This window comes from Tricharina praecox (genome assembly GCF_024521635.1).
Source record: "Tricharina praecox strain CBS 144465 chromosome Unknown BZA05scaffold_18, whole genome shotgun sequence".
In the NCBI taxonomy this organism is placed as follows: domain Eukaryota; kingdom Fungi; phylum Ascomycota; class Pezizomycetes; order Pezizales; family Pyronemataceae; genus Tricharina; species Tricharina praecox.
The window spans coordinates 45,420-57,124 of NW_026250420.1; the positions used below are offsets into that span (position 1 = coordinate 45,420).

The 11,705-nt window shown below is 55.0% G+C and overlaps 2 protein-coding genes across 2 annotated transcripts; one reads left to right on the plus strand and one right to left on the minus strand.

The window, feature by feature from the left end:
* Positions 1-1,036: 1,036 nt before the first annotated feature.
* On the plus strand, positions 1,037-2,247 carry BZA05DRAFT_339957 (origin recognition complex subunit 4 C-terminus-domain-containing protein; the record flags this gene model as incomplete). Its single annotated transcript, XM_051480953.1, has 2 exons — positions 1,037-1,681; positions 1,729-2,247. The coding sequence occupies 2 exons, from the start codon at positions 1,037-1,039 to the stop codon at positions 2,245-2,247; spliced, it is 1,164 nt and encodes a 387-aa protein (XP_051337875.1).
* Positions 2,248-3,904: 1,657 nt separating this feature from the next.
* BZA05DRAFT_419943 (fungal-specific transcription factor domain-containing protein) lies at positions 3,905-6,736 on the minus strand (the record flags this gene model as incomplete). The annotated part of the gene is made up of 1 exon (XM_051485617.1): positions 3,905-6,736. The coding sequence occupies one exon, from the start codon at positions 6,734-6,736 to the stop codon at positions 3,905-3,907; it is 2,832 nt and encodes a 943-aa protein (XP_051337876.1).
* Positions 6,737-11,705: the final 4,969 nt, after the last annotated feature.

The window sequence follows — 11,705 nt, forward strand, 5'->3', positions numbered from 1 at the left end:
AGAGAATAAGGATGACGAGGAAGGAAAGGCAACAACGAAGATCTCGACGGCGCCGAAAAACAAGACAGCTCCTGCGAAGTCGGCCGACATCGATGCATCGAAAGCGAGAATGCGTGCGAAGATCGTGGAAACGGCGGAAGAGGAAGACGAGGCAGGGGAGAAGAGGGACTGGGGGGTGATGCCAGAGACTACAGGAAAGTCCCCGGAGGCTACAAATACCAAGTCGGTGCCTGCGAAGACACCAAAGGCGAAACCGCGGGCGAAGAAGGTTACAGTGGTGGAGGACGAAGACAGAATGGAAGCCGAAGCGGAAGAGCATGATGAGGAGAAGGTGGAAGGAGTGACGCCAAGGACAGTGGTAAAGCTTGCGAAACCCCCGAGAACGGAGCGTAAAAAGGGCACCAGCAGTGCTCCTAGAACGCGAATACAAGGGAAAATGGGAGTTGGTGTTCCGGCCGGCGGAGAAGAGCTTACACCCAGTGTTAAGCGGAGTGTCATGGTCCCACCGCCGGGCGACGGTGAGGCGAATGAGGATGAGGATCTGGTTCTGGCCAACGGTATGATTGCGCCGGCGAGTGTGGCGCGGCCCGGTACGGGAAGAAATAAGAGACCGTCGGGTGTCAGGCCGTCATTGGGTATTGAGGGATTGGAGGATCCGTTTGCTGTACCGAAGGCGGTCGCGGTGGCGCTAGGAGCAGACCGGGACGAGGAAGAGGAGGAAAAGGCGGAAGAGGAGGAGGAGGAGGAAGAGGAAGAAAAGGCCGCTTCTCCGAAAGTTTCGTCCGCAGCCAAGAGTCGCACTCCAAAGAAGGACCCTGTCAAACCCCAGAAAACCTCCTCGAAAGCTACCGCCGACGAATCAACACGATTGGGCGAGGACATTGAGGTCTCGGCAGACGCTGTGTCGGTGGTTCAGAACTACATCCTCAGCAAGATCATGGGCCGAAAACGGCTCAACCTGGTCGGCATCGATGAGGAATACAGCAATGTCCACCATCTCCTCGAACAGACCGTTACCGCAGGTGAAGGTAATTCAATGCTCATCATTGGTTCACGCGGTTCCGGAAAGACTACACTGGTCGAGACGGCGCTCTCCTCGCTCATGTCAACTCACTCGGGTGACTTTTACACCGTCCGCCTCAACGGTCTCCTCCAAACTGACGACAAGCTCGCCCTCCGCGAGATCTTGCGGCAGCTAGGCGTCGAGATGGAGCTAGAAGGGGAAGATCAACCCAAGGCTACCAATTTTGCCGACACCTTACAATCCATCCTCGCCATCCTCTCGCATCCGGATGAGCTCCAGGCGCAGAATGAAGAGAGTGACGATGCACCCGAAGACCCAGCGAAGACCGCCGTTGCTGTAATCTTCGTGCTGGACGAGTTCGACCAGTTCGCTACTCACCCCCGGCAGACTCTCCTCTATAATCTTTTCGACATCGCGCAGGCAAAGAAGGCGCCCATTGCCGTGCTCGGATTGACGTGCAAAGTGGATGTAGTCGACTCCCTTGAGAAGCGTGTAAAGTCCCGCTTTAGCCACCGCACCGTACACCTCAAGCTCCCCGCTTCGCTCGACGCCTTCTGGGACGTGGTCAAGGAAGGTCTAGTGATGGACGTAGAAACCGCCACCCTTCACGGCCGCGAGACGGAGCGCTACGCCGAGGCATGGAGCCGGTATATCGATGTATGCCGACACCCCCTCCCTTGCGGACCACTAGCTAATTTCCACAGAACCTGCGAGAAACCAAGGAATTCACCGCGCTGATCCGCAGCGTCTACGGCTCCTCCAAAACCGTCGCACCAATCTTCAACGCCGCCATGCTCGCGCTCCACACGCTGTCCCCGGCCACGCCCTTCCCTGCCGCCACAGCATACACGCGCGCGCTCGCGCCGCCCGCATCGAACCTCTCGCTCCTCCCCTCCCTCTCGGACCTGCAACTCGCACTGCTGATCTCCGCCGCGCGCCTCGAGGTCCTCGCAGACACGGAGACGGTCAACTTCGAGATGGTCTACGACGAGTACCTAAAGCTATGCACCAAGACGCGGGCGCAGGCCACGCCCAGCGGAGGCTTAGGCCGCGTGTGGAGCAAGTCCGTGGCTGTCGGCGCGTGGGAGGGATTGGAGAAGATGGGACTTGTGGTGCCGGTCGGCAATGCCGCGAAGCGATGGAGGGTCGATGTGGGACTCATGGAGATCAGGGACTTTGTCAAGGGCAGTCAGTGGGTGCGCTGGTGTAAGGAGGTTGTTTAGTGTAGTGTAGTGTAGTGTAATGTGTTGCTGCCGTACCGTGCTGTAGGATGTTTACCGTACGTAGGTGTGTCGTGGCGTGGCGTGGAATATAGATACCCATTCTGTTCTGTCTGTCTGATTTGCGCAGACCGCGATTGGTGGCGGGCGTTTAGGGTGGATGGTAGTTGATGGTTGATAGCAGGGAGGGAAGGGAGTGCTGGGCTTGATAAACAGTAGAGTAATTCTTGTAATTCTTGTATCAGCCCAACCCAATGACAATGACAATGACAACTGCCAGGCGGCTCGGCTGTGGGGATGAGTGAAGGTGAAGCTGCCTTCGATTCCAAGTTCCAAGTCCTCAGGTAGGTCTACGTCAAGGCACTCAGTATTACTACCAGCGATATCATACATACATTGGAGGACCCATTCAACCTGCATCGGACACCACTAGGTAGCCCAATGACAGCTTCCAGGCGGCTGTATATAGCCTGTGGGATGTGTGAAGCTGAAGCCGAAGCCGAAGCTGTCTTCGATTCCAAGCCCAAGCCGCCGGGTCTACGTCAAGGCATCATTACCGTGTCTACATACGATACATTAAAGGATCCATTTAACCCACATCCGCATCGAACCCCCACCCACCATGGACAACCGATGGCCGCCGTAGATGTCGCAGAAGCCGGGCTCCCTTATGTACTATATTGTATTTCACCCGTTTGATTAGAGCCCATAGGCACTCAAAAGCACACCAATACCCTCACCTAGCAAACCCGCACCACCCAAATCCCGAATCCTGAATCCCCGATATGTAGCAACTCCAGTCTTCACTCTTCAGTCTTCAATCTTCACTCTTCACTCTCCAGCACCAACACCAACACCAAAACATGGAATATCGAATATCGAATTTTATTCGCCGAACCCGATACTATATCCGAGCGAAAATCCCGAGCTAAGTACTTCAGTACCTACATGATAGTAGAACCATTTGAACCAACACAAATAACGAAAAACCGGAAGCCCCTTACAAGTGCGGAAACAAATGTGATATCCTCAACCAAAAGCACCAAAAAAGCGAGAAGAAAAAAACAAAAAGCAAGCAGAAAAAGCGAGAAAAAACACCAGACCCCACACGTACCCACACCCGTCTAATCTGCCCTGCCCTGCCCCACCGCCATTTTGTATACGAGAAGAAGGAAGAGAAACTACTACAAGTTTTTAATAAAAGGTACATAAGTAAGAGTAAAGAAGATCCGTATAAAATATCAGAAGGAAGAAAAAGAAGAAAGAAAGAAAAGAAAAGAAAAGAAAAGAAAAGAAAAGAAAAGAAAAGAAAAGAAAGAAAAGAAAGAAAAGAAAAGAAAAGAAAAGAAAAGAAAAGAAAAGAAAAGAAAAGAAAAGAAAAGAAAAGAAAAGAAAAGAAAAGAAAAGAAAAGAAAGAAAGAAAAGAAAAGAAAAGAAAAGAAAAGAAAGAAAAGAAAAGAAAAGAAAAGAAAAGAAAAGAAAAGAAAAGAAAGAAGAGAAAAGAAAAGAAGAGAAAAGAAGAGAAATACGAGTGGATGGATGGATGGAAGAATGGAAGGAAGAATGGAACCCCTGGGAAAAACAGAACACAGCAGAACACAGCAGTCCGAAACACCGGCGAAAAACACAGCAAACAGACAGACCGACAGACCGACAAGCGCTACTCCTCGTCCCTCGCATCGATCGGCTTAAACAGCAACTTCATATTATACGTCAGATCCTCGACGCCATAGTTCTCATCGATATCGCCGGCCCTACCGCCGGGCGGGGGGACCAGCGGTCCGGGGGCCGTCTTCGCGTTCTGCAGCATAGCTAGGGTGAGCTTGACATTGCTCTCGTCGCCTGATGCTCGGTAGCCGGCCTGTCTGCGACTATTGTAGCGCAGGAACAGCTTCCCGAGGTAGTAGTACTGTGTGCCATTGCGCGAGAACCCGACGCGGGATGCAGGGCCGGGGTACTGTGTCTGCGTGTCGCGGAACCACACGTCCATCCACTTGTCGAAGGCGCGGGCGAGCGTGGCGACGCGCCCGTCGTCGAAGAACTCGCTGCCAGATGGGTCCATTCCCAGCCAGTAGCTCATCCACCCTGCGTCTGGCTGCTCCGCGTGCATGTGGTGGATCCACAGCTGGATGTGCAGTGCGTGGATGAGGATGAATTTGGAGTGCGCGTTGGTGCACGCGGGTGGGAAGCTAGGCTCCGGCGACATGAACCGTTTGACCGCGTCCTGGAAGCGGATCTGCGTGCCGTTCTTGGTGCCGTGGGGGTTCACGGCGTGTGCGCGGTCGTGCCCGAAGATGCCAAGCGCTTCGGCACAGGTCGTGCCGTCCCAGGCCTCCCATGCGGCGTCGTCGGAGGGGAGAGGCAGGCTCATCTCGTGCGGCTTGATCTTGGGCGGTACGTTGTAGTACAGGACGTATGCTGTGTCGAGGAGGTATATGGTGTAGGCACACCTGTTGCGTCTTTCCTGCGTGATCCAGGACTGCCAGCTCCACGAGACGGAGCCCTTGGGGCGGAAGCTGACGTCCGTGAGCTCGCGATAACATGTGCCGTTTGCGGTCGCGCACTCCTGCCGGAGCTCGTTCTCGTCGAGCGATCGGAAGAGGTTGGCTCGTCGAGCCATGTTCACCACCACATCGTATCGCTCCTGCGCGATCGCTCGCTGCTTCGGATTGCCGTGCCACGTGAGGAGTACGTGCAGCAGCTCCATTGCCTGGATGTCTTCGAGTCCCGTGACGGATAACTCGTCGGACGAGTACGGCGATGTGCGATGCGCCATGGCCATGTACTGGTAATCCATCAGCCGTCGCACCTGGTCCACGGTGATTCCGCGATCCGAGTACACGGCGCCGATGCAGACGATCGACATCAACAAGGTATCGTGAGTGGTCCGCAGATCGAACGAGGGCTTGTGGATCATGGGGAAATGCTCCTCGAAGTGGGTGAAGAAAAGGGTCACGAAGTGCTCGACATGATTCGGACTGAGCCATGCCTTGAGATCTTCGGTATCGGCGTTTTGGTATTCCTTCTGAAGTTGCGATGATATCGGCGAGCCCGACGTCTTCTCCGAGAAGCAGAGGGCGATGATGCGGTCGCACTGGTGCTGGATGAGACTGGCGCTTTCGGCGATCTCGCTTTCCGGCCGCTGTAGCGGACCAGGGGGCGGGTACAATGACGCCAGAGTATCCAGTGGCTGGTTGTATCGCGGCGCAAAATTGTACATCAGAGTGTTGATTTCATCGTCATTCTGCATCATCCCCGCGATCGTAGGTGTTCCTATAGCTTGTGGCGTAAAATATGGGCCGGCGAACGGAGGGCCCAAGAGGCCGTTCCAGTCTACCACATCATTCCCCGCAGAAGTGGCGGTGGCAGAGGTGGCGGCGGGCAACGGTCTTCCATCCCTCGATCCGTAGGCAGGTGTTGGGGATGAGGATTGTCGCGCTTGATGTTTCTGGTGTCGCCGCTGCTGCGCATTTTCGTTCAGTTTCGAGCCACCAGCTAGCAACGAAGAAGCAGAAATAGAAGGAGAAGCCGATGACGCTGGGGATCGTTGTTCCAACCTTTGCTGTTGCTGCTGCTGGTTTAAGCCCAAGGAGTGTTGTTGTTCTTGGAGTGCTCCCCGGTCGGTCATATGTGCGTTGGGATGTCTCACAGGTGGAAAATGGAAGCCATCCCCGTGGCCAGCTGGCTGGTCGGGCGTCGAATCGAAATCTTGTCCTCCACCATCATACAGGTCGTCGCCATCCATCATTCCGGCGATGGGGCTCCGCTTCTGGTTCCTGAGATAGGTGCACACCACCCCTTTGGAGTCGCACTTGGCGCAGGGGGAACGAAGGTCGCACGCGATCTTCATGCGAGCGCAATGGTCGCACGCCTTTCCCGACCCCTTCCTCTCGCGCGACCCCGCGGCCGACACGCCGGCACCCGACGCGCCCCCCGGCGATCCCTCGGCCGACATTGACGTCACTGAGACGGCGGCGCCGGCCCTCTGCGCATCGGCAATCCTGTCGCGATTCCTCCTCGTCGCGTCGAGATGGCCGAGATTTTGCGGGTTCCCGCGCCGCACCGCGCACTTTTCAAAGTGCCGCTTCAGGATATCCGATCGCGCGAAGCTGTCACCGCACAGCCCGCACGTGTACGGACGGGAGCCAGAATGCCGCAGCATGTGCCGCTTCAGGTGCTTCGCATGCAGGTACGTCTTTTCGCAGTTTTGGCACCTGTACTTGCCGTCCTCGTCTTTTGGCGGCGAGATGCCGGCAGAGGCGGCGGCTGCGGCTGCGGCAGATGCGGCGGCCGCGGCGGAAGCGCCCCGACTCCCCTTTCTTCGCACCGGCGCAGTGGTAGCGCTGCTGCTCTCGCCATCTTCACCGCTCGCGGAAGGTGTAGACACCGCTGTGGCGTCAGCATTGTTGTTGTTGGGCAAGAGCAACCGGTTACCCGACATGATCCCGGAACCGTTACCGAACATGGGGCTGCCGGGAGAATTGCGCGTCATGGATTGTTCGCTTGATTGGGAGTGCGAATGTTGAGGCATCGGTAACAGTGGCGGTGGCGGCGGATGTGGTGCATGGGCGGAGCCATTGTGGAATTGGGGTAGGATATCTTGGTTGCGGTCATGGTGTGGTGGGTATTGGTAGAGGAGGAGGGAGTGCTGCTGCTGTTGATGTTGTTGTTGATGTTGTTGATGTTGTAGTCGTTGTTGTTGCGGAGGCTGGGATGGACGACCTGGCTGCTGCTCTTGCAATTGGCGTCGCGGCGGCGGCGGTTGAGGCGTGTACGCGATCAGATCGCTGAAGTCTGGCGGACCATTAAACTGCAAATGCGCGTTAGGGAGAGGGATTGAGTGGAGGATATTGTGGTGTGGTTGTTGTTGGGTTGGTTGGGGGAGTTGGTGGTGGTGCTGCTGGTGGTGCTGCTGCTGATGTTGTAAATGTTGTAACTGTTGCTGTTGCTGTTGCTGTTGCTGCTGCTGTTGTCGAAGATGTGGTGGTAGATGGTGGAACTGCATTGACTCCACTGGAGTTCCGGTGTGCTGATTCAGGCTCGTAGTGGAGTTTGTGACCGCGGATGAGGAAGCGGAGTTAGCGATGTGGATCCGGTGTTGTTGCTGCTGCTGCGTCTATTGAAAAGTGGATCCTCCTCTTGTTTTCGGTTGGCGGCAAGGTGGTGGTGGTGGTGGTGGTGGTGGTGGATAGTGGAAAGTCGGAGGTGGGAGACGGGATAGTAGTGGTGGTAATGGCAGTGGTGGTGGTGGTTGTAGTGAAGGTGGTGGTGGGGATAACTACAGCAATGACTGGCGGTCCACTTTCTCGTTGCTGATACTGGACCGCGGCTGGGCTGGGCTGGGCTGAAGCGAAGAAAAGTCTTGTTACTGTTGTGGGGTACGGGAGGAGTGGAGACTCGGTTGGGGGGTGCTGCAGAAGTCGATGGTGCTTCTGGGGGCTGAGACTGGTGTTGGTTGGGGGGGTATTTTTCTTGGTGCTGGATTGGGGAATCGTGGTGTTCAGGACGGGGATGGTTGGATCTGGTGTGGAGTGTGGGAAGGTGGATCCTGATGAAAGCGGCGATGGGGGGGTTTTGGTTAGTATGTGGTGGTTTGGGGTGGGAGCACCTTGTTCCCCGTGTCTTCCACTGCGTCTTCTAGTTGAGTGTTCCGTTGGTATGTATGATATGTATTATTATTCCTCAGGCGTAATGGTTGCTTCCGTGTTGGTGGAGGTGGTGGTGGTGGAGGTGAGTGGTGGTGGTGATGGCGGTGGTGGTGGTGGTGGTGGTGGTGGAGTTGGTTAATAATGATGATCAAAGCAACTGCATACGAGATTGTGGCTTGGGAGGGCAGTAATGAGTGGAAGGATTTTTATTTTTTTTGGAGGAAGGGGAGCGAACTACTGCATAACTACTCCCAGCGTCGTCGTCGTCGTCGTCGTATGTAGTCGTCGGGGTGTGCGTGTTGGATCGAGAAGAATTATCCGTGCAACTCGCGTTCGCGTGACATCCACCAGGGGTCGCGAATCGGGCGCACTTGAGACAATGATGATGATGATGATGGGGCGAGGGAGAGGACGGTGATGGTGGTATGTACCCTACATTCCTAGTGTACCGGCCGGCGGTGATGGCGAATGAAGGCTGGTTTGCTATTGTAGTTGTTGTCGTCGTTGCCGGTTGCGATGAGTGTGCTCCTCTTCCGTCGGCGTCGGTGTCGGTATCGTCGTCCTGTTCTTTTTCTTCGCCACCTTCTGACGAATTCCGCAGCCGTCTCCATCGACCTCTTCGCTTTCTGCATCCCATCCCCTTCGGCGGCGGCGGCATCTTGCTGCTATCTACTGCGGCTGCATCGGCTCGCACTAGTTATAGTAGCTCGAGTCGAGTTCGAGTCTACCTTCTAGTTAACCACTCTAGTCCGTGGGCTGATGATATGATATGATAGATAATTGCTGAAATCATATGGTGTCCCGGAAACAACTCGATAAGAAGCACCGGTCTTTCTCCTCCTTCTTCTCCTTCTCCTCCTCGCTTCAGAGCTCAACACGATTCCGATTCAGATCCGGAGTAGGCATCAAAACAGCGTTGCTCCTTCTGCTTTTTCTTCTCAAAGTCCGTCGGTTGTTGCCGGTGCAGCTGAGTCACGGGGAAAGCCGTGAAGCATTCCTGGTACCCAGCACTCGCCCTTTCCCCTTCCCCCTTCACTCACTCGCTCGGAATCTGTCCCTGGCCTCCCACGTCGTCGAACTACTGGCCAGCCGGGCCGAGCCGGGCGGAGGTCCACCAGGGGAATTCACGTCAAGCTGGAGGCCAGCGGTCTCGCAGATAAACGGTTATGTAACTGCCATGATCTAGAGCAAGTACCTACGAACAAGGTCGAACGACAGATGGAGAAAGAAAAGGCGGAAAAAAACTACCGGCGTGCCATGGCATTTGGCAGACCGAATGGACACTCGCAGCCCACACTCACCATCACCCTTCACATTTTTTTACCGCCGCCTCGAAAAATCTTCTGGCGTGCAGTGTGCACGAGATCTCGCACTCGCTCCCACGCGCTACATACGGTACGCTACTGATACATAGTGCCTCCCACCCCTCCCGAGTCCCGAATGCCAGCCTCGCGGCAGCTTCCGCGGCCTGTCCCTTCTTCTTCTCTTTCTTCTTCTTCTTCTTCTTCTTCTTCTTCTTCTTCTGCTCACCGCAACCCCAACCCTCACTATCCCAGAAACATGTAGCACTTATGTCTACTTAAGTCCGGTCTTCCGCGACACACAAAAAGTAGGGCGAACGAGGTTGCGAGGTCGGAGGGAGGGAGAGACCACCGGATATATGAATAACCACATACATACATAAGATGGATGGGATGAACCTGACCACGACCAATCGGCACGACCTCCCAGGAGCTCTCTCTCTCACCCACCCTTCCACTCACCCAACCTCTCGCTTCCGAACAGAATATAGTACCATACCTAGATGAAGAGAAAAGGAAGAGCGGGGATGAGACGGGAGGGTTGCTGGGATTTCGAGGGCTCCTTCCTCCTTGGCTGATGACCTACATATTTGTGCACTGCGAAAGAACAGACACGGACGGACATGGACAGACAGACGGCAGCTTGGCGGGCGAGGGAAGTGAGTGCACATGCGAATCGCCGGAAAAGACAAAGGGCAGACTTGTTCTTCATCTTCTTCTTATTCCTCTTCTTTCCTTTTGCCAGAGGGTTGTTTTTTTCTTTCTTTTTCCTCCTCTTTTTTCCTTTCTTTTTCGCGTAGTCCGGGGTTAGATTGGGGGGAGAGTTCTTAACCACCAACCGCGCCGAGGGCCGGATCGAGAGGGAGCGCGATCGGGGGCGAGGGGGGAGGCCCGAGGGGAAGCTGGAGGCCACGTGGTTTCCCGCCCTCTAGTTAGGTGCCGGACTTCGAAGAGGTAATCGCTCCAGCCGCGCGCGCGCTCACTCACTCCACGTATCTGTGTAGAGTTGTAGAGTATCTCCGTCGCTCTACTCCGAGCACATAAATATGTAAGTCGGTAGGTAACTACTGGACTGCGGGAGATCGAGTCTGCAATGGCAGAAGCATGTACATAGAGTACTCTATGTATGTAACTAGAGTAATCTGGCGATCGTGCTGGTGCCCCCTCTGTTGGCGGGTTGGCGGAATGCAGAGGCTGGGGAGGAGGAGCTGGGGGACTCGGGGGGTGCATTGGAGGGTCTCACTCGTGGCAGGCGGCCTGGATCTCACCGATCGTGTCGGTGCGACGATGCCGATGCGAGATTCCAATATTCTAAGATTCAAACCCTGAGCTGGGTGCATAGGTACTTAAATACTTATGCAGGGACTGGCTACTGATCGTTGAAACCGTTATTACTCCGTCTTCTTCGCCTTCGTCTTCGTTTCCGCTCCGAGTCCCTTCTAAGTTCTTCCATTCTAAGTTCCTCCCTCCTTGAGTCCTTGCCGGCTGTCCTGTCAGGAACCAAAAAAAAAAACCGCCAGGATCGGATCTCCCTCTCTCATGCAGAAGCACGAATACCTAGCTTGTAGCTTGTAGGCCCTACATAATAGTTCCCAAGCCTAGCCCTTCCCTTTCTTCCTCTTATTCTTCCGCCTCTTCTTTTTTCCGTGTCCGTATCACCAAGTCTCGGCCTTTACATACTCTAGAAGCATGTATGTAGACTCGAAACTGCCGCGCGCACAGCCGCCACACGGCAGCAACTTCCTCCTTCGATCGAACGGCCAAGAACATGCAGGGCGTTCAACCCCCCCCCCTCCCCCCCTGCCTCACGCGTCTCGCCTGGTTTTGGTTTGATGCTGAGTATATAGGTATATAGTAGTGGGGGGTACTGCAGGGATGGCGGTCGCTGAGTTCTCCGATCTTTGTAGGGTTGTAGGTCTGGAGGTGGTGGTGGTGGGGGTGGGGGTGTATCTTACGTCTAGATGTGGTACCTACCGAAGCAAGTGGTGGGTATGTCGTGACCGGGCACATAATATACTCGTGTATGAGGTAGCTGGTAGCTGGTACTTGGCGGATCTCGTCCACCGCCAGCCAAAGCAAGCCATCACACAAGTGATCACTCGAGACCGAGAGTTGAGACCGAGAGTCGAGACCGAGTGCGGAGCGGGAGCAAGCTTGTAAGTCGTCTATCGGCCGAGAATGCGGTTTGTATGTACATATTTGGCTGTCTCTCGGTCGTCCGTCCATCCGTCCGTCCGGGAGAAATGTTCGGACGGACTGGCCAAGATAAATCGAGGGCAGGATGGACTGCAGTCCAATACCAAGAAATGCAGAATGATCGTACGTTTCAACTTCTACATCCAGATGGGATTCTCGGGGACGGCAGAAGTAAAGAAGCAAACACTCAAAGCTGTCGAACAGCCGTACATGACCGTAACCACCCGAACTACCTAGGCACTCAACGAGGGAAGTTTCAGCACCCAAAGGTATTTTGTTTCTTCGTTGGTCATAAGTGCAACCAAGTGCACATCAT